The sequence below is a fragment of the Drosophila erecta genome, unplaced genomic scaffold (assembly GCF_003286155.1).
Source record: "Drosophila erecta strain 14021-0224.00,06,07 unplaced genomic scaffold, DereRS2 tig00000021-arrow-pilon, whole genome shotgun sequence".
Lineage (NCBI taxonomy): Eukaryota > Metazoa > Arthropoda > Insecta > Diptera > Drosophilidae > Drosophila > Drosophila erecta.
Window position 1 is genome coordinate 3156854 of NW_020825198.1, and position 15257 is coordinate 3172110.

At 45.8% G+C, this 15257-nt stretch overlaps 5 protein-coding genes across 8 annotated transcripts; 4 read left to right on the forward strand and 1 right to left on the reverse strand.

The window, feature by feature from the left end:
- The first annotated feature begins 4 nt into the window (after positions 1-4).
- Positions 5-3057, forward strand: LOC6546465 (sphingosine kinase 2). Its single transcript, XM_001971301.3, has 2 exons — positions 5-1124; positions 1640-3057. The coding sequence occupies exons 1-2, from the start codon at positions 73-75 to the stop codon at positions 2646-2648; spliced, it is 2061 nt and encodes a 686-aa protein (XP_001971337.2). The 5' UTR covers positions 5-72; the 3' UTR covers positions 2649-3057.
- A 274-nt stretch (positions 3058-3331) lies between these two features.
- On the forward strand, positions 3332-4900 carry LOC6546466 (CRAL-TRIO domain-containing protein C3H8.02). Its single transcript, XM_001971302.3, has 2 exons — positions 3332-3715; positions 4063-4900. Exons 1-2 carry the CDS (start codon positions 3557-3559, stop codon positions 4570-4572), a joined length of 669 nt encoding a protein of 222 aa, XP_001971338.1. The 5' UTR covers positions 3332-3556; the 3' UTR covers positions 4573-4900.
- A 498-nt stretch (positions 4901-5398) lies between these two features.
- LOC6546467 (putative glycerol kinase 5) lies at positions 5399-7876 on the forward strand. The gene is made up of 6 exons (XM_001971303.3): positions 5399-5796; positions 5874-5967; positions 6209-6708; positions 6766-7218; positions 7282-7445; positions 7508-7876. Exons 1-6 carry the CDS (start codon positions 5629-5631, stop codon positions 7782-7784), a joined length of 1656 nt encoding a protein of 551 aa, XP_001971339.2. The 5' UTR covers positions 5399-5628; the 3' UTR covers positions 7785-7876.
- A 118-nt stretch (positions 7877-7994) lies between these two features.
- LOC6546468 (protein FAM207A) lies at positions 7995-8781 on the forward strand. Its single transcript, XM_001971304.3, has one exon. It carries the CDS (start codon positions 8094-8096, stop codon positions 8631-8633), a length of 540 nt encoding a protein of 179 aa, XP_001971340.1. The 5' UTR covers positions 7995-8093; the 3' UTR covers positions 8634-8781.
- Positions 8782-8895: 114 nt separating this feature from the next.
- LOC6546509 (cysteine and histidine-rich protein 1 homolog) lies at positions 8896-15220 on the reverse strand. Of its 4 annotated transcripts, XR_003407654.1 has the most exons (9): positions 14532-15220; positions 10991-11049; positions 10759-10873; positions 10574-10697; positions 10348-10500; positions 9989-10266; positions 9810-9913; positions 9480-9750; positions 8896-9374 (listed from the first exon to the last, which is right to left on the reverse strand). XR_003407654.1 is itself a non-coding variant. In XM_001971305.3 (8 exons), exons 1-8 carry the CDS (start codon positions 14898-14900, stop codon positions 9723-9725), a joined length of 1230 nt encoding a protein of 409 aa, XP_001971341.1. In that variant the 5' UTR covers positions 14901-15220; the 3' UTR covers positions 8896-9722. The 4 variants fall into 4 exon arrangements, 3 of the variants coding, with proteins under 3 accessions (XP_001971341.1, XP_026832437.1, XP_026832436.1); XM_001971305.3 differs by having other exon boundaries at positions 8896-9750; XM_026976636.1 differs by lacking the exon at positions 14532-15220 and adding an exon at positions 11832-14426 and having other exon boundaries at positions 8896-9750.
- Between the last annotated feature and the right edge of the window lie 37 nt (positions 15221-15257).

A 15257-nucleotide genomic window follows, 5' to 3' on the forward strand; every position in this document is an offset into this window, starting at 1 on the left:
GATTTAGAGTTTCATTGTGCCAGTTGGTATTTTTGTGGCTGCCACCTACGGTAACACTGCGGCCATGATTGGATGATAAGGGAGCCACAAAAGCCTGGACACAAAAGCCCTGAAACATGCTGCTTGGCAGCCGAATCTCCAGTCGAAATGAGCGAATCTCTTGATAAGACCACCAGCCCGAGCTCGGCCAGTTCCAGGGCCACGCCCCAGGGGGCGGAGGATCCGGGTGAGGGCCACGACGTGAGCGACACCTTCTACACCAGCCAGCGCAAGAAGGGCAGCCACGTATTTCGGGTGCGCCTGGACGCCACGGGATTCACCCTGCAGCGGGAGTCGCCGGGCGGCAGCATTGTCAAGGAGCAGCATGTCCGGATCTCAGATATTGTGGGTGCTCGCTGTATGCGGCCCAAGAAGAGCCGGCGCCTGGCGATGTCTGGCGCCTGTGCGTGCAGCTCCGGTAACCCCAATTCGCCAGCCATTTCGGCGTCCGGCGATCATCATCGCACTGCCACCACACCAAGCAAATGCAGCACCAATAGCCGAGACAATCTACCATCGGATGGCGGCGATGCCAGCGCTTTCCTCTACGTGTTTGCCTATGTTTTGAAAAAGAGGAGCCTGCGGTCGGAGCTGCACAGGGAGCGAACGGTGCTCACGCTGCGGTTCAGGTCGTTCGACACCTTCGAGGACAACATGAGGGAGGCGGATCGATGGTATAGGTCCCTCCGTTGGCAGCTGCATCGCACGCTGGAGGAGATCTTTGTGGCACCGACGGCGGATGAGCGACGTCGCCGAGTGCTGGTGCTGTTGAATCCCAAATCCGGTTCCGGGGATGCTCGTGAGGTCTTCAACATGCACGTGACGCCGGTGCTGAACGAGGCCGAGGTGCCTTACGACCTGTATGTAACCAAACATTCCAACTTCGCCATCGAGTTCTTGAGCACCAGGTGCCTGGACGCCTGGTGCTGCGTGGTGGCTGTCGGCGGAGACGGTCTCTTCCACGAAATTGTCAATGGACTGCTGCAGCGCCAAGACTGGGCCCACGTTCTGCCTCACCTCGCACTGGGAATCATTCCTTGCGGCTCCGGGAACGGATTGGCCCGGTCCATTGCCCACTGTTACAAGTATGTTACCTTTGTCTGATTTCCAATTTTATAGCCAATTCATATTCATATTCATGTGCATCATCAAATTTCGTGTAAAACAATCCCTCGAGAGTCTAGACTTGCACTTTGCCAGAAAATAGATTCCCTTTATGTTTTTCCATCATTAAATTACATTCTGAGTATAAGAAAAACTGGGTTTACTGTTTTTTAAGTGGGGATATCCCCTAAAAGTTAACTTTCCATATCAGTTCAGCCCGATCATTAGGTAATTGCCCTAATTGCGGCAAACATTTAGTGGCATATCATTGCAATTATAAATCTTATTTGTATTGCCATATTTCCGTTTGCTTTATGTTCGTTTACAGCCTAACTTCCCGATAAAAGGGTATTTTTAACCTATTGTTAATAGAGAAGAATGTTTATAGCCTCTTATACAATACTCAGGTGTCTCGTCTATTCGATCCGATCTATTGGTCGTAATCAGATTATCCGGCTTGTGTTGAAACCTATTCACTTGAAACCTCTTTCCCCAGCGAACCATACTTCAGTAAGCCAGTACTAGGAGCTGCTCTGACCGTAATTAGTGGACGCAGTTCACCCATGGACGTGGTCCGCGTGCAGCTGCAGAGTCGCTCCCTCTACTCCTTCCTGTCCATCGGCTGGGGTCTCATCTCGGACGTGGACATCGAGAGCGAGCGCATCCGGCTGCTGGGCTACCAGCGCTTCACCGTTTGGACCCTGTACCGTCTGGTGAATCTGCGCACCTACAATGGCCGGATCAGCTATCTCCTCACGGACCATCAGGTATCCGCAACCCAGAGCGCTAGCGGCTATGCTGCCCAGCGGAGAATGCAGAGCAGCCGGAGCTGCAACACGCACATCGACATGCTGAATGGGCCGGCGTCCATCTATCATTCCAGTGTCGAGTACCTGCCACAGGAGTTTGCGGACGTGATCTCCCTGGAGACGTCCATCAATCAGTCGTTCCGCTCGAGGTGCGACAGCTGGTTGTCCGGGGGATCGCGGCGCAGCTTCTACTATTCCATATCGGAGAGCATCTACCACAGTCTGGCGGATGAGAGCGAGTTCGCTGGCCTAGCCGCCGCCGCGCTAGAGAACAGGCAGCAGAACTACGGTCCGGCGAGCGAGCTGCCGGATCTGAACGAGCCTCTGCCCGAGGATCAGGGTTGGCTGGTGGAGGAGGGCGAGTTCGTTATGATGCATGCCGTGTATCAGACCCATCTGGGCATTGACTGCCACTTTGCGCCCAAAGCCCAGCTAAACGACGGCACCATTTACCTAATCCTCATACGCGCCGGCATCAGCCGCCCGCAACTGCTGAGCTTCCTCTACAATATGAGCTCCGGCACCCACCTGCCGGAGGCACACAACGACCACGTGAAGGTGCTGCCAGTGCGAGCATTCCGCCTGGAGCCACACGACAATCACGGCATCATCACGGTCGACGGAGAACGCGTCGAGTTCGGGCCACTCCAAGCTGAAGTCCTGCCGGGCATAGCCCGCGTCATGGTGCCAAAGTAGGAGTGCAGCCCGGTCTCCCAGAGGCTGGAACTTACTGAAGACCATCAAGCAATCGAAATCTCAATTTAGGAATCTCTGCATTTGTAGCTAATACTTAGGGTCCAAGGTGGCCGATATGAGAGAGTTGTGCATTCTTCGTATTTTGTGTTTTCTGTGGCTTGCTTCTGCCAACCAATCATGTATTGTTAACATTTTGAACACAATTATAGCTATTTACGAAATATTTAACATGTTTGTATATAAAACGTGTGCCATATGAAGTGCACGTGAATTTATTTGTATCGACTGTTTAAAATAGTGATGCAGTCTTATTTATTTTATTCTTTTTTTTTTTAATTGTGTAACAAAATGAAATATGTATTCAAACTGTTTCAAAATGGTTACAAATAAATCTTCATGAGTTCGAAAATCTTAGAAAGGGGCTAAATCATTTACAATTCCCCATTTTAAAGAAGGAAATAAGAAATAACATCTTTATAGAAAGTCTAAATAAAATCTTTGAGCTTAAAATAAAAATGTAATAATCAACTTTAAATTGTCAATGTTTTCTTCTAATGATTAGCTAATCTTACAGTTTAGTTTTATATTTCCCAATATATATTATCATTTGAGCTTTTATTGAAGTGTAACGGTTCCCACTGATAACGTTAACGCTTCGGTATTTCATTTATGAAACTAGTATTTTTGTGGAACGTAAATGACAGCTTTTAAAGAACACTAGCCGGTCACACTGGTCGGAAAAAAGAAAAAACAAATCCGTTCCGTTTGTGAAAAAACATTTCCGAGGAAAAATAAACAGCTCGGCTTGCGTTTCGCACAGTATCAGCACATTCCGATTCCAGTTCGCGACTCTCCAGCACGGAATCGCACTGTACATTCCGCTCAGTAACCGTTTCGAGCCGTGCAATATGTCGTCCGAGGAGCTGGCGCCAATTAACGAGCAGGACTTCAAGGATCTGAAGGAGCGCATGAAATTGATTGTGGATGCGGATCCAAAGCAGTATCATAATGACTTTTCGCTGCGCCGCTATCTGCGCGCCTTTAAGACCACAGATGACGCATTTCAGGTGAGCAATTCGCAAATAATGCCCAATAACGCTATCATTTGAAAACCTACAGAGCCTCAGCTTTGAATACCCTTCCACCAGGTCTCAAACTCATTTCCACCTTTATTAGCCCATTTGAGCTCAGATTAAATAATGCAGTAACAAGCTTAACCTTTTATGGTTATAAATCCATGGACTGCTTATGATATCATCCATATCATAGCCCATATGAAATTCAATTTTTTCTAAAATTATTTGTAATGTAATGTGAAGGAATTTAAGATACTATCAGAGCTCTGGCTCAATGATAGTAACTTCATCAGTAGCGGATCCTTGAAACTTATATGACCAGCATTTTCCCACTACAGGCCATTCTGAAGACCAACAAGTGGCGCGAAACGTACGGCGTAGAGAAGCTGGGCGAGATGGACCGCAGCCAACTGGACAAGAAGGCCCGCCTGCTGCGCCACCGCGACTGCGTCGGCCGTCCGGTGATCTACATTCCGGCCAAGAACCACAGCTCGGAGCGGGACATCGACGAGCTGACGCGCTTTATCGTCTACAACCTGGAGGAGGCGTGCAAGAAGTGCTTCGAGGAGGTCACCGACCGCCTGTGCATTGTCTTCGATCTGGCCGAGTTCAGCACCAGTTGCATGGACTACCAGCTTGTGCAGAATCTCATCTGGCTGCTGGGCAAGCACTTTCCGGAGCGCCTGGGCGTCTGTCTGATTATCAACTCGCCCGGCTTGTTCTCCACCATTTGGCCGGCCATTCGCGTGCTGTTGGACGACAATACCGCCAAGAAGGTCAAGTTTGTAACTGACGAGGTCGAGCTGTGCCAGTACCTCATCCCTGACATCCTGCCAACGGACATGTAAGGCTTCCGCCTCGAATTCAGCATCCGACGAAGCTTCTGCTTGGCGTAGACATATCTCCAAAGAGAACCGAAACCAGTACCTAAGTTTGCAAGGAGGCTTCTGAGAGCTTTTATCCAGTACAGTACTCTATCTGTAAATCGATGTGTTTAACAAGTTGATTGTAAAATGTATTCTATTGGACACAACTATTAGTACAATGCTAACTATTTTAGATAAAGGTTTATCTTGTATGTGTAGTATCTATATACCTGATTCGTACCTATATGTATACATAATATATATGCAAGTGTCTATGTGTACAGCAAATAAAGTTGTTAAAAAAATAAAAGCGTCGCCAAGATTAGATCGGTGTTGCACGGCACACGTGAGTAATCGTTTTGCGGGAAGTGTCGATAGTGCTCTAAATTTAGGGGCTTATCGCTACCAGTGATAAGAATCACAATCCTGTACGATTCGTGGTGGTAGGCCTTATCACCTGATTGTTTTGGTTTTGATGATTTGAAATTTGCGCCGATTAGAGTTGCCACTGAGGTGGGAATCAGTAAAGGGATATTTATAACCATTTATGTGTTAGCCATTACTCTTACTGTTGGCCGTTTCAGCTATTACAGCATGCTGCAATTATATCAACAATTAGTTCAACCATTTAACAACCTTTCAATACAGATTGTTTTGTGCTAGAATACTAGAAGTTATTGCAATGCTTATATTCCTTTTTATATTTCGAAATTTGTACCCAACAATCTGCTGCTTACATAGGCAAAAATCCCTTGTCCTTCTAGCTAGTTTCTAGCTACATTCGAGCCAGTTGACTAGCAGCAGGCAAGAGCAGGTGGCAACTCTGGATAACCAGTTGAGTTATCATCTGGAGGAGACGAAACAAAAACAAAAGTCGAGCACTTGATAAGGAAATCTGAACCGCGCACTATGAGACCCCGCCGGAATAACAATAACAATAGCACTAGCCAGAGCAGTAGCGAAATGGATAAGTCGCCGCGCCAGTTCGGCGCAACAGCGTCCCAAACCCAGTGATCGAAGAAGCGTGCGCTGGGAAACATGTCGGCACCTCCAAGCGTAACAGCAAAACTATCAGGCGCACACAAGGGTTGGCAATCGGGACCAGGATCACCTGCCTTCATACTCGCCCTGGACGTGGGCACCACCTGTGTGCGGAGCTTCGTTCTGGATGAACAATGCGTGGTCCGGGGATCGGCGGTGGATGCCGTAAGTGATTCGATCTTCAAGTGACCCTCGGTGCAAAGTTAATTAAGCAAAACCTTTACGACCTTTGGCGCAATTAGGTGGAGCTACTGAACCCACAGCCGGGCCATTTCGAAATCGAACCCGAGAGTTTGTGGCGCAAAATCGTTAACGTTATAACGCAGGCGGTGAAAAGTAAGTACGGGGTTTCTTTAAAAACCCCAACAGGTTTGACGAATGGTTCAATAAATTAATTATAAGCTTATGTGAAAGCTATTTAAAAAATATATGATATATGTACACCGGAAACCTTGGATACAGAATTGCTTACTTTTGAGATTATTTATTAATTGATATTGAATTTTCTGGTGCAGCTCGATTGTGAATATGAAGATGCTCCTTTAGAATTCTGCCTTACCCCTGATACCAATTGCAGATGCCAAGCTAACACCCCCGGACATCACCTGCCTGACCATCTCCACGCAGCGGTGCACCTTCCTCACGTGGGATCATCGCACTGGCGAGTACTACCACAATTTCATCACCTGGAAGGACCTGCGTGCCGATGAGCTGGTAGACCAGTGGAATACCAGCTGGACGAAGAGCTCGATGAACTGGTTGTCGTATGCCCTATTCCTGCTCACCCGCCAGTCACGATTCCTCGCCGGCAGCGTCCTTAAGCTGATGAATGGCCAGGTCACACCAAGGCTGCTCTTCGAAATAATGAACAACAAGAAGTTGAAGCAGGCTCTGATGCAGAAAAAGGCACGCGTGGAGCTGCTGGACTCGTGGATCCTGCACAAGCTAAGAACTGGCAGTAGTCGCGATAAAGATGTGGAGCACATAACCGATGTAACCTCAAGTACGGCGACGGGGTTGTACGATCCCTTTACGCTCAGCTGGTCGCCGCTTATAAGTTGGCTATTTGGCATCAATGTGAGTGCGTTATATCCGCCTAAAAGCTCGATGCTTATATATGTGCTTCCATTGCAGTCGAAGATCCTGCCACGTGTAGTGGACAACGGTTACAAGGCCTTCGGACATGTGCATCCTACAGCCTTCGGTCCGGATTGGGCCAACACAGAGATACCTATTGCAGCCTCCCTGAGTGACCAAACCGCTGCCATTTGGGGCTCCCAGTGTTTCCAGAAGAACGACGTCAAGGTCACAATGGGCACGGGAGCGTTTCTAAATTTGATCACGGGCGATCGTTGTCAAGCTGCCATCTCTGGCATGTATCCACTGGTGGCATGGCAGTTCAAGAAACCAACCAGACAACAGGGAGCCGTCTACTGCATTGAGGGAGCATCCCATGACTTTGGCACCGTGGTCACTTGGGCGCAATCGTGCGAGCTCTTCGATAGTCCAGCAAATACCTCAGATATTGCAGAGTCTGTCCCAGACACGAACGATGTGTTCTTTATGCCCGCCTTCAGTGGCCTGGGGGTTAGCTACACAAGCACTTGCAATTGATTCGCGATTAGCTAATCCCCATCTTATCTTTGACAGCCGCCAGTGAACGATTATCGGTCAGCAAGTGGCTTTATTGGCCTCAGTCCGTCCACCACAAAGGCCCACATGGTGCGGGCTCTGCTCGAGAGCATAGTATTCCGTCTGGTGCAGCTGATCGAGACCGCTGAAAATGAAACATCTCAGAAGCTTCATATGATTAGGTATTTCTAGATATTTGATATCCCAAGCATTTTGATATTGAGCCTATGTTCACATGTTTCAGGGTTGATGGCGGTGTCTCCCGCAACGACTTCGTCTGCCAATTCCTGGCGGATCTCAGCGGATTAAGAGTGGAGCGGGCGGAGAATCCGGAGAGCAGCATTATGGGCGCCACATTCATGGCGGGCATTAACCACGGAATCTGGCGTGATGTGGAGGATCTCAAACGTTTCCGACAAGTGGAGCGCGTCTTTGAGCCGCGTCCCAAGCAGTACAAAACAATTGCCAGCCGGATGGACAAATGGAGTCGGACAATTGCACGGTTCAGTGACTGGTATTAGGTTAAAGCTTTCTTGTTATTAATTTCTTTTTGTTATTCATTAGTCACTTAAAAGACTAGGTAGCGGTAAAATAAAATGCTGATTTTTTTATATATTTGCGCTGGGAAATAATTGATGGGGCTTAATTGATTTTCCTTAGAACCTTAATAACACATTTCAAATAAATTTATCAATCCGCTTCCCACTGATAACCGATAACGAAGCGCTGTGACTGTTATCGCTAACGATAGCAAGTGTGGTGACACTGGTTCTTTAGTTTAGCACGCTGCACGTTTGTTTTGATTTCGTTGCCGCAGAAATCGCAGTAAAATGGCAAAGACCAAGAAAAATATAAGGGCCAAGGCGAAGAGCGTGGTGGGGGCGGCCAAGCAAAAGACGCAAGACATGCAGGCGAAGCTACGCCAGGATCGGCTCCTCCACAAGACTCTCACGCCCAAGAAGACGACCACCAAGAAGGAGAAATCCGAGGCGAAGCACAAGAAGCTGCTCAAACGATTCGCCGAAACGCGCAAGGAACGCAAGGAGGAGCAGGCGCGCAAGAATCGCGAGAAGACCAAGGTCATCGGCGATCTAAAACCACTCCGGGACGCCCTGCCCTCGCTGCAGGACATATACAAACTGGTGAAAAGCAAGCAAAAGGATGTTTCGGAACAGGCAGCCCTTACAGAACCAGAGATTCCACTGAGTGCCAACGAGAAGATACGGAAAAAACGCACCGACATGGTCAACAGCGTGAAGTCCTTCGAGAAGCTCATCAAGGACAAGAACTTCAAGAAGAATCCCCGCGAAGTCATTGCCTCCCATGTGCGCAACAAGTACCAGGCGATGGAGGAGGATGACGATGAATAGTAGCCTTAAATCACTATATTCTAGGTCATTACTTTTAAGTGCAACCATAAACAATACAAAGATTGTAAAGATGACGAAAACATGATACCAGAAGGTCGATTAATCCGTTGAGTACCTCAAAGAATAAAAACCTAAATTATGCCCATTAGTTTTGGTACTGAAAAACGCCAATTAAACATTGTAAATAAACGTGCACAGAACATAAACCATGTGATTAATGTTCCAGCTCAAATGGGTTGCTCCAAAAAGAAAACCAGCTCGATTTTGTTTATTAAGAAGTATCTTTATTATATATGCATTAGGTATAGTTATCATTTAACGATGCATATAAATATTACATGTACGAATGTAAGTCGTAAGCATTTAATTGTAAGATGGTCAACAGAACGAGGATTAGACAAGATTTGAACGTGAGGACTCGAGTTTTTTGTTTTTGCGGATTTTTGTTTTCTTCGGCACGGGCATGTGATCGTATTAATCTATAGCAAACGTTATATGATAGAGCGCTTTAAGTGCGCTTGCTTAGTTCGAATTTCAACTTGGTGTTGTTCTTCTTACAGTGAAAACGGAGCCGAGGACTCGCGGTCCTTGCGTCCCAAAAGTTAATCTACAGCTATTTTATGGTTATCATCGGTATTATCGGGTTAGCGTGGGCTGGCTCCTTTCTGTGAGATCATTAAACGCTAGTCAAACACACATCTGTCGTCTTGTCCATCGATCGTATCCATTTCGCCACCAGCACTAACAGTAAAGTTAACATAGCTATTGAAAAGTGTCTCCATAAAATGGCGCTATCTCATGTACAAAATGTAGGCGAATCTACACTAAACTTAGGTTACAACCTACCGCGTTACGTCTGCGTGTTCTTGAACTTCATTGAAATATGTTTCGACGTTTCTGTGAAAGGTTTGTGGATTATCGGGAAGCGGTACTCTGTTAGGCTAGGCTCGTGGTTTCCGTTTCGAAGTTTTACATATACATTGATAGAAAATATAAGTCAACTATGTCTAGGTTTTGCACATTCAAGAGTTTGAAACAACAAACTTAAGCTAATTTGAAAATTTCATTCGCTGCGCAGCGAATGAATGTTTACTTGTTCAGCAGAAACATGAGCAGGCTGCAAAAGTAGGTTTTTATTATATTTCAGCTTTCAGAAGGCTGTTGATTATTACTCACCGGAAGTTAATGCCTTTGTTGGCCAGCATTCGGTTGCATTCGCTTGAGCCGCTACCCCCGATTCCATCTGGCAATGGCAAGACATAGTACTCGCTTTCGGTACTCTGAAAGTGCAGGAAAACGAAAAAGGAAGCTCATGACTAGTCAACAGTTCTTATTAAGAATATTGTTATTCTCACCGTCTCGGTGAATTCGTGTTTGTATATCTGCGTAGAAACTTTCATGTCGGAGAACGGGCCCTTCAGCGCAAAGAAATGTATGCTCATGGGCGTGCTGGTCTTGGTCTTGAGGATCAGCTGATAGGTGATGGTCCGCTCGTTGGACTGATGCGGATCGCGCTGGCTGTTATTGATGCGCGCCTTCACCACCCACTGCTGATTGAAGGCCGAGAAGCGGGCCGTCTCGTAAAAGAGCTTGTGCACGTACTCGTCTGTGCGGTAGGGTTTCATTTGCAGATCTAAAAAGATAGAATGTGAATAGATAACTCCAGAAAGCACAAGATTTACGACAATAAGGACAGATTTTATGCCACACCCACCATTGAAGATGATCTTCTCGTAGCTAAGCAAGTCAATCAGTGTGTTAAACATCTTCTTCTCCTCCTTGATCCTTTCATCGTGGGCCTCCAGGGCCGCCATTACCTCGTATCCAGACTTCTGGGGATGCAAGCAGTTGCGCTCATGCTCGTTGGCTATGAATTAGTTGGATTATTAGTATTAATTTTGATGCGGGCTTGTCGACGGATTTGGGGCAGAGGCACTCACTCTCGTGGAAGGGTCCACGCCACTGGCAGCCAATGCGATGATATTTGCATTTGGTAGGGCGCTCCTGGCACTCGTGTTGTTCATGGCGTTCTAGAGATTTGTATGGGAACTCCTTGTTGCAGAACTACAGACGAAAGTAAGCAAATGAAGTAATCAAATGGAGTAGGTATTATAAACCGCCTCACCTGGCACTCGCTGGGCAATTCAGAGGCAGCCTTCTCCACGGCCAAGTTGCGCGAGGCAGTGCTCTTGGAAATTTCCACGCGGCAATTGGGGCAAGTGGCAATCTGATCGCGCAAGCTAGGGAAAGAATAAGTTTGAAATATATTTAAAAAGGACAACAACGAGAACTAGTTAGTTGGAGCTAGTAGCGGCATTTGCAAGGATCTTAGCTTGGTTTCTAGAGTGGGTTCATACCGTCCATCCGCCAGAAGATGCGTGAAACAGGCGGCGCACATCAGATGGCCCATCTGGCACTGCAAATGGAAAGAGCAGATAGAAAGGAAAACGCAGTTTTAGTAAATTCACGACTAGACAATCGAATGGTAGATGGAAAGAGATTGAGAACTAAAACAAAAGTGGAATGAAAATTAACCTGCAATTAAAGAAAAAAGAAGAAAAGTTTTCTATTAGTCAAAATACGGCCTTGTTGCAGAGAACTTGTATTGTGTTTTTATGGATGTGGGGTGGGTGGTTTATGCGGTGTTTCTGGGTGGGATTTTCGAATGAATGAATCTATTTTGAAGTTGTTTTTGTGGTGAGGAAGATGGCGAGGCGTGGAGTTCTTGGCGGGAGGTGATCTGAGGTGAGGTTTGGAAATGTTTAGCTTTGAGGCTACGGGTTGTGTGTGGTTTCATTTTTTTGGTTGAAATAAAAACGCTATTTTGTAGTTTGGTTTTATTTTGCATTCTCAAGTTTGCACTCTCCTTTGCAAATTTATTGAATTCAGTTTCACGTTTCTTTTTTTGGGGTTTCTTTTTTGTTTGTTTAGTTTAAGATACATTTCAGGGTTTAACTTTAATGCTATTATGAAATCTGTTCTATGTACTTAGCATTTACGGTTACAATCTTGTTTCTTTTCTTTTTTTATGTTTTGTTGCGTGTGCTTACAAAGGTTACGAAATTGTGATTATTCACTTAACTAATATTAATCATTAAGAGAGGTACGTTATCTAAAAATGGCTGCAGCAAAATCGAAATCATAAATAGTTGATAGTTCTTGGTTAAATTTAGCGTAGTTATCATAAAGTGTGGTTACTTTTCTTTTTTCCGTTCTAAGCCAATTACAACGTAGTGGTGTGTGTTTTCAATTGGTTTTCGAACATGAGTTGGTCAAGCAATTGATGATGGGTCGGGAATAAAGGACCGATAACGACCAGATAAAGTCGAATACCCCGAAGTGAAACTCAACCCCGCCGCTGTAAGAAGCCTTCATAAAAGTCGCCGCATGCGTTTATTTACAATTCGGTTGCATGGAATGCGGGCTTGTTTCTCTCATTTTGGAATTTTTATATCTATTTTGGGAAATATTCAGCTCCGGAGGAGGCAAGCGATAGTCCCTGGGCACTATTTGTGGACGGAGTCGCGAGTTTCGAGCGATAAGCATTGCTTTTCTTGTGTATCTGTGCACATAAGAAAATTTTCATCGTCCCGAAAATGTAAAACATACAAAAATAAATATATACGGGTTTGACTGATATCGTTGTTCTTTTGTCTAGGCTGCAGATATGAAACCCTAAAGGGAATGTATAAAATGACTCCCCCTAAAAAATATATGTGCATTATGTATGTACAAATTTGACCGTCAAAACATCAAATGTCATGAGATAGGAATGTTATCAAATGTTCGGGCTGAAAAACTCTAAATGTGGTTTTTTGTTAGGTCATTTGGAATCTTTTGACTTTCGAATCCAATTTTTCCCTGTGTTCTTTGTGTATCTTGTGAGATATCTGAGTATTCGAATGTTTCACTGTATCTTGGCAGTTGAATGAACGCATGAATTCGTGTTCTTTGATTGACAATTTATGACCTAGACTAACTGCAGGGAGCTCCTGCTGGCAGTTAGATTGTTTAATGGAAAATCCTCAAGATTCACAAAGGAATTTAACTCGTTTTAACGTTTTCCCCAACCGATAACAATAACACAGAAAGCAGAAAGACGCAGACACAACAAAACCCAGCTGATGGTGTTTTTGTAGATAGAGTGGAAACAGAAGGAGAACGAACGTCAACAGTGTGTTCAAAAGGAAATCGCCCGAAAGATCTACGGCAGCGGAAAAAAGAACTCAGGTGTGTTTTCAGGTATACCTTTCCCCCACAAACACACATGCACTTGGAACCCGAACTGGAAAAACGAGTTATTTCCAGATTACAGGTCTTAGAACCTGCAGCAAACTGATACCACAAATTCATCAGCAATTTCCGAGGCATCACTGCATTTCCAATAACAAATATGCGTAGCACACACACTTTTCTTGTATTTCCTTTTTTTTTTTTTTTTTTTGCTACGTATTTGAAATCGGCAAAAGTGGCGTTTCAATTTTCCCCAGGCCTCGAACAGCTGATTTGGCCACGACATTGGTAAGAACGAGACAACAACAGCAACGCACTGGCAAAAGCAAAACAATAACAGAGAGCTAAAATCTGAAAGTGGGTGTGTGTGAGTGTGCAGGGTGCACATACATACATGCATACGGAGAGGCAGACAGACAGACAAACAGGCTAATAAAGAGGAGTGGAAATGAAAAAACGAAGAAAACAATCGGGAATTATTTTAGCTAATTAATAGTTTCTACGGGTTTCAGCGAATTCCTTCTGGCCATTTTGTATGAATCAATCCACGGTGGTTAGGTCATGTTATTTGGGCATAGAAAAACACGTTCATTTTTTTGTTATTTCTGTGTGGGTCAGCGGTTCTTTTTCATTGTACCGTAATACAAAACCGATTTCAATGACGCAGTTACGGCTGCCTTGGCACATGTGTGTTAGAGAAAGAGAGCAATGTCAACCTACACATATGCCTTACGTAAAAGATCTGTGGGCACATAGGCGCAGCAGTAGGGGGTTAGGGGTTAGGTGGCCCCTGTTATGTTTAGATACCATATTAGAGGCTAGCGAAGTCAATAAGCAACCTTGTTATTAAACAAATAATATGTTGGTTATTAATATATGTATGTAGGCTGGAGACCTTTCGCTGCACTTCGGCCTACGCCCCTGCAGCATTTGAAACATGTATGTGGCATGGACATGTATGAGCATTAAATTCAATCAACGTCAGTTACAGCAACAATGACGACGCATATAGCATAAAATGAAAAAGAATGCGGGAACTGGCCCAAGAAGCGAATAAATGAATAAACGAACGAGGAAGCACAATTAACAGAATGAAATGCTGGAATTGCTCCGCTGAATTCTTCCCACTTAAAATAGGCCAATGGGGGAAGACATAATACGGACTCTATGACGCAATACAGAAAATCTGCAGTAAGTGTTACTGCGCAAAAGAGAGTGAGAAAGGGGGGGATAGAGAGATGGGGGGTCATAATTCATAGTGTGAAATGCAACGGTTCAATTTGGGGGGTTGTTTTCTAAAACGCAATAAAACTGCATTAGTTGGCCGAGAGTGCGAGAGGGTCGGCTTGCTTATGCTGCGGTTGCGCCCGCCCTCTCTCCCCCTCGCACTCTTTAAATGTTTTCAAGGCGAATAATGCAAGAGCGCCCCAGCTAGACGTCTCACTCTCGCACAGCTGTGTCTTGCTAGGGTGGAGAGAGGGAGAGAGGTGTTTTACTCTTACAGCTGTGCTGCCACGATTTGTTTGTATACAGAATGAGGCGCACACACACACGCGCACTTGCTGTTTTTTCCTTTTTCGCTTTTTAAGCTATCACTTCCTTCTTTTTTTTTTTAGTTTACAAGGGCTTTGAGATCAAGCCGCTGTAAATACCCCAAAAACTCACCTGGTACATGGCCGTCTTGGGCAAATCCAGGCAGACGGCGCAGCACAGGGCATTGGAGATGCGGTGGGCTAGTTTTTCGTGCATTCCCGAGGCGGCTGCGGCACTGGAAAGCAAACTGCTGCCGCTGCTGCTGGTGGCACCCCCTCCGTCCAACAACTGTTTCTTGGCCGGCGGCTCTCCGCTGCTCTGCGTGTCCAGCGGCACGCCCACCACATTGCCGGCGCCCACCGACGAGGAGGACGACGATGAGGAGGATGAGGCCGAGGAGGCGGAACTGGTTGTGGCCACCACCTGGTTGTCGCCCAGGAGCGGTAAGTTCGAGGACGACGGCGGCTGTTGGACCGCCGAGCTGGAGGATTCCACCGACATGACTGGAAATTTCCTTGGAATAATGTTTGATGTTTTTTCCTTGCCACACGCTTCGTACACAAACTCCCACACAACACGCACACTAAACTACTACACACACACAGGCAATACCCAGGTTCCTCGCACTCTCTCTCTTTTTCTCGCACACTCAGTATGGCACTTTCGTTCAATTGCCACCTTTCCCCGCTGTCCGTCACGTTTCGTTCTCTTCTGTTCTTCAGTTCTGTTCTATTCAAAAACGTTTTCTCCGCTGACACGTCCGCTCGCCAGAAAATTGTTGTCTTTTTAGAAAGTGCTACGCAGTGTGACCAAAGGTTTTGTGTGGCAAAATACTAGCACGACGTATCGATATTTGTG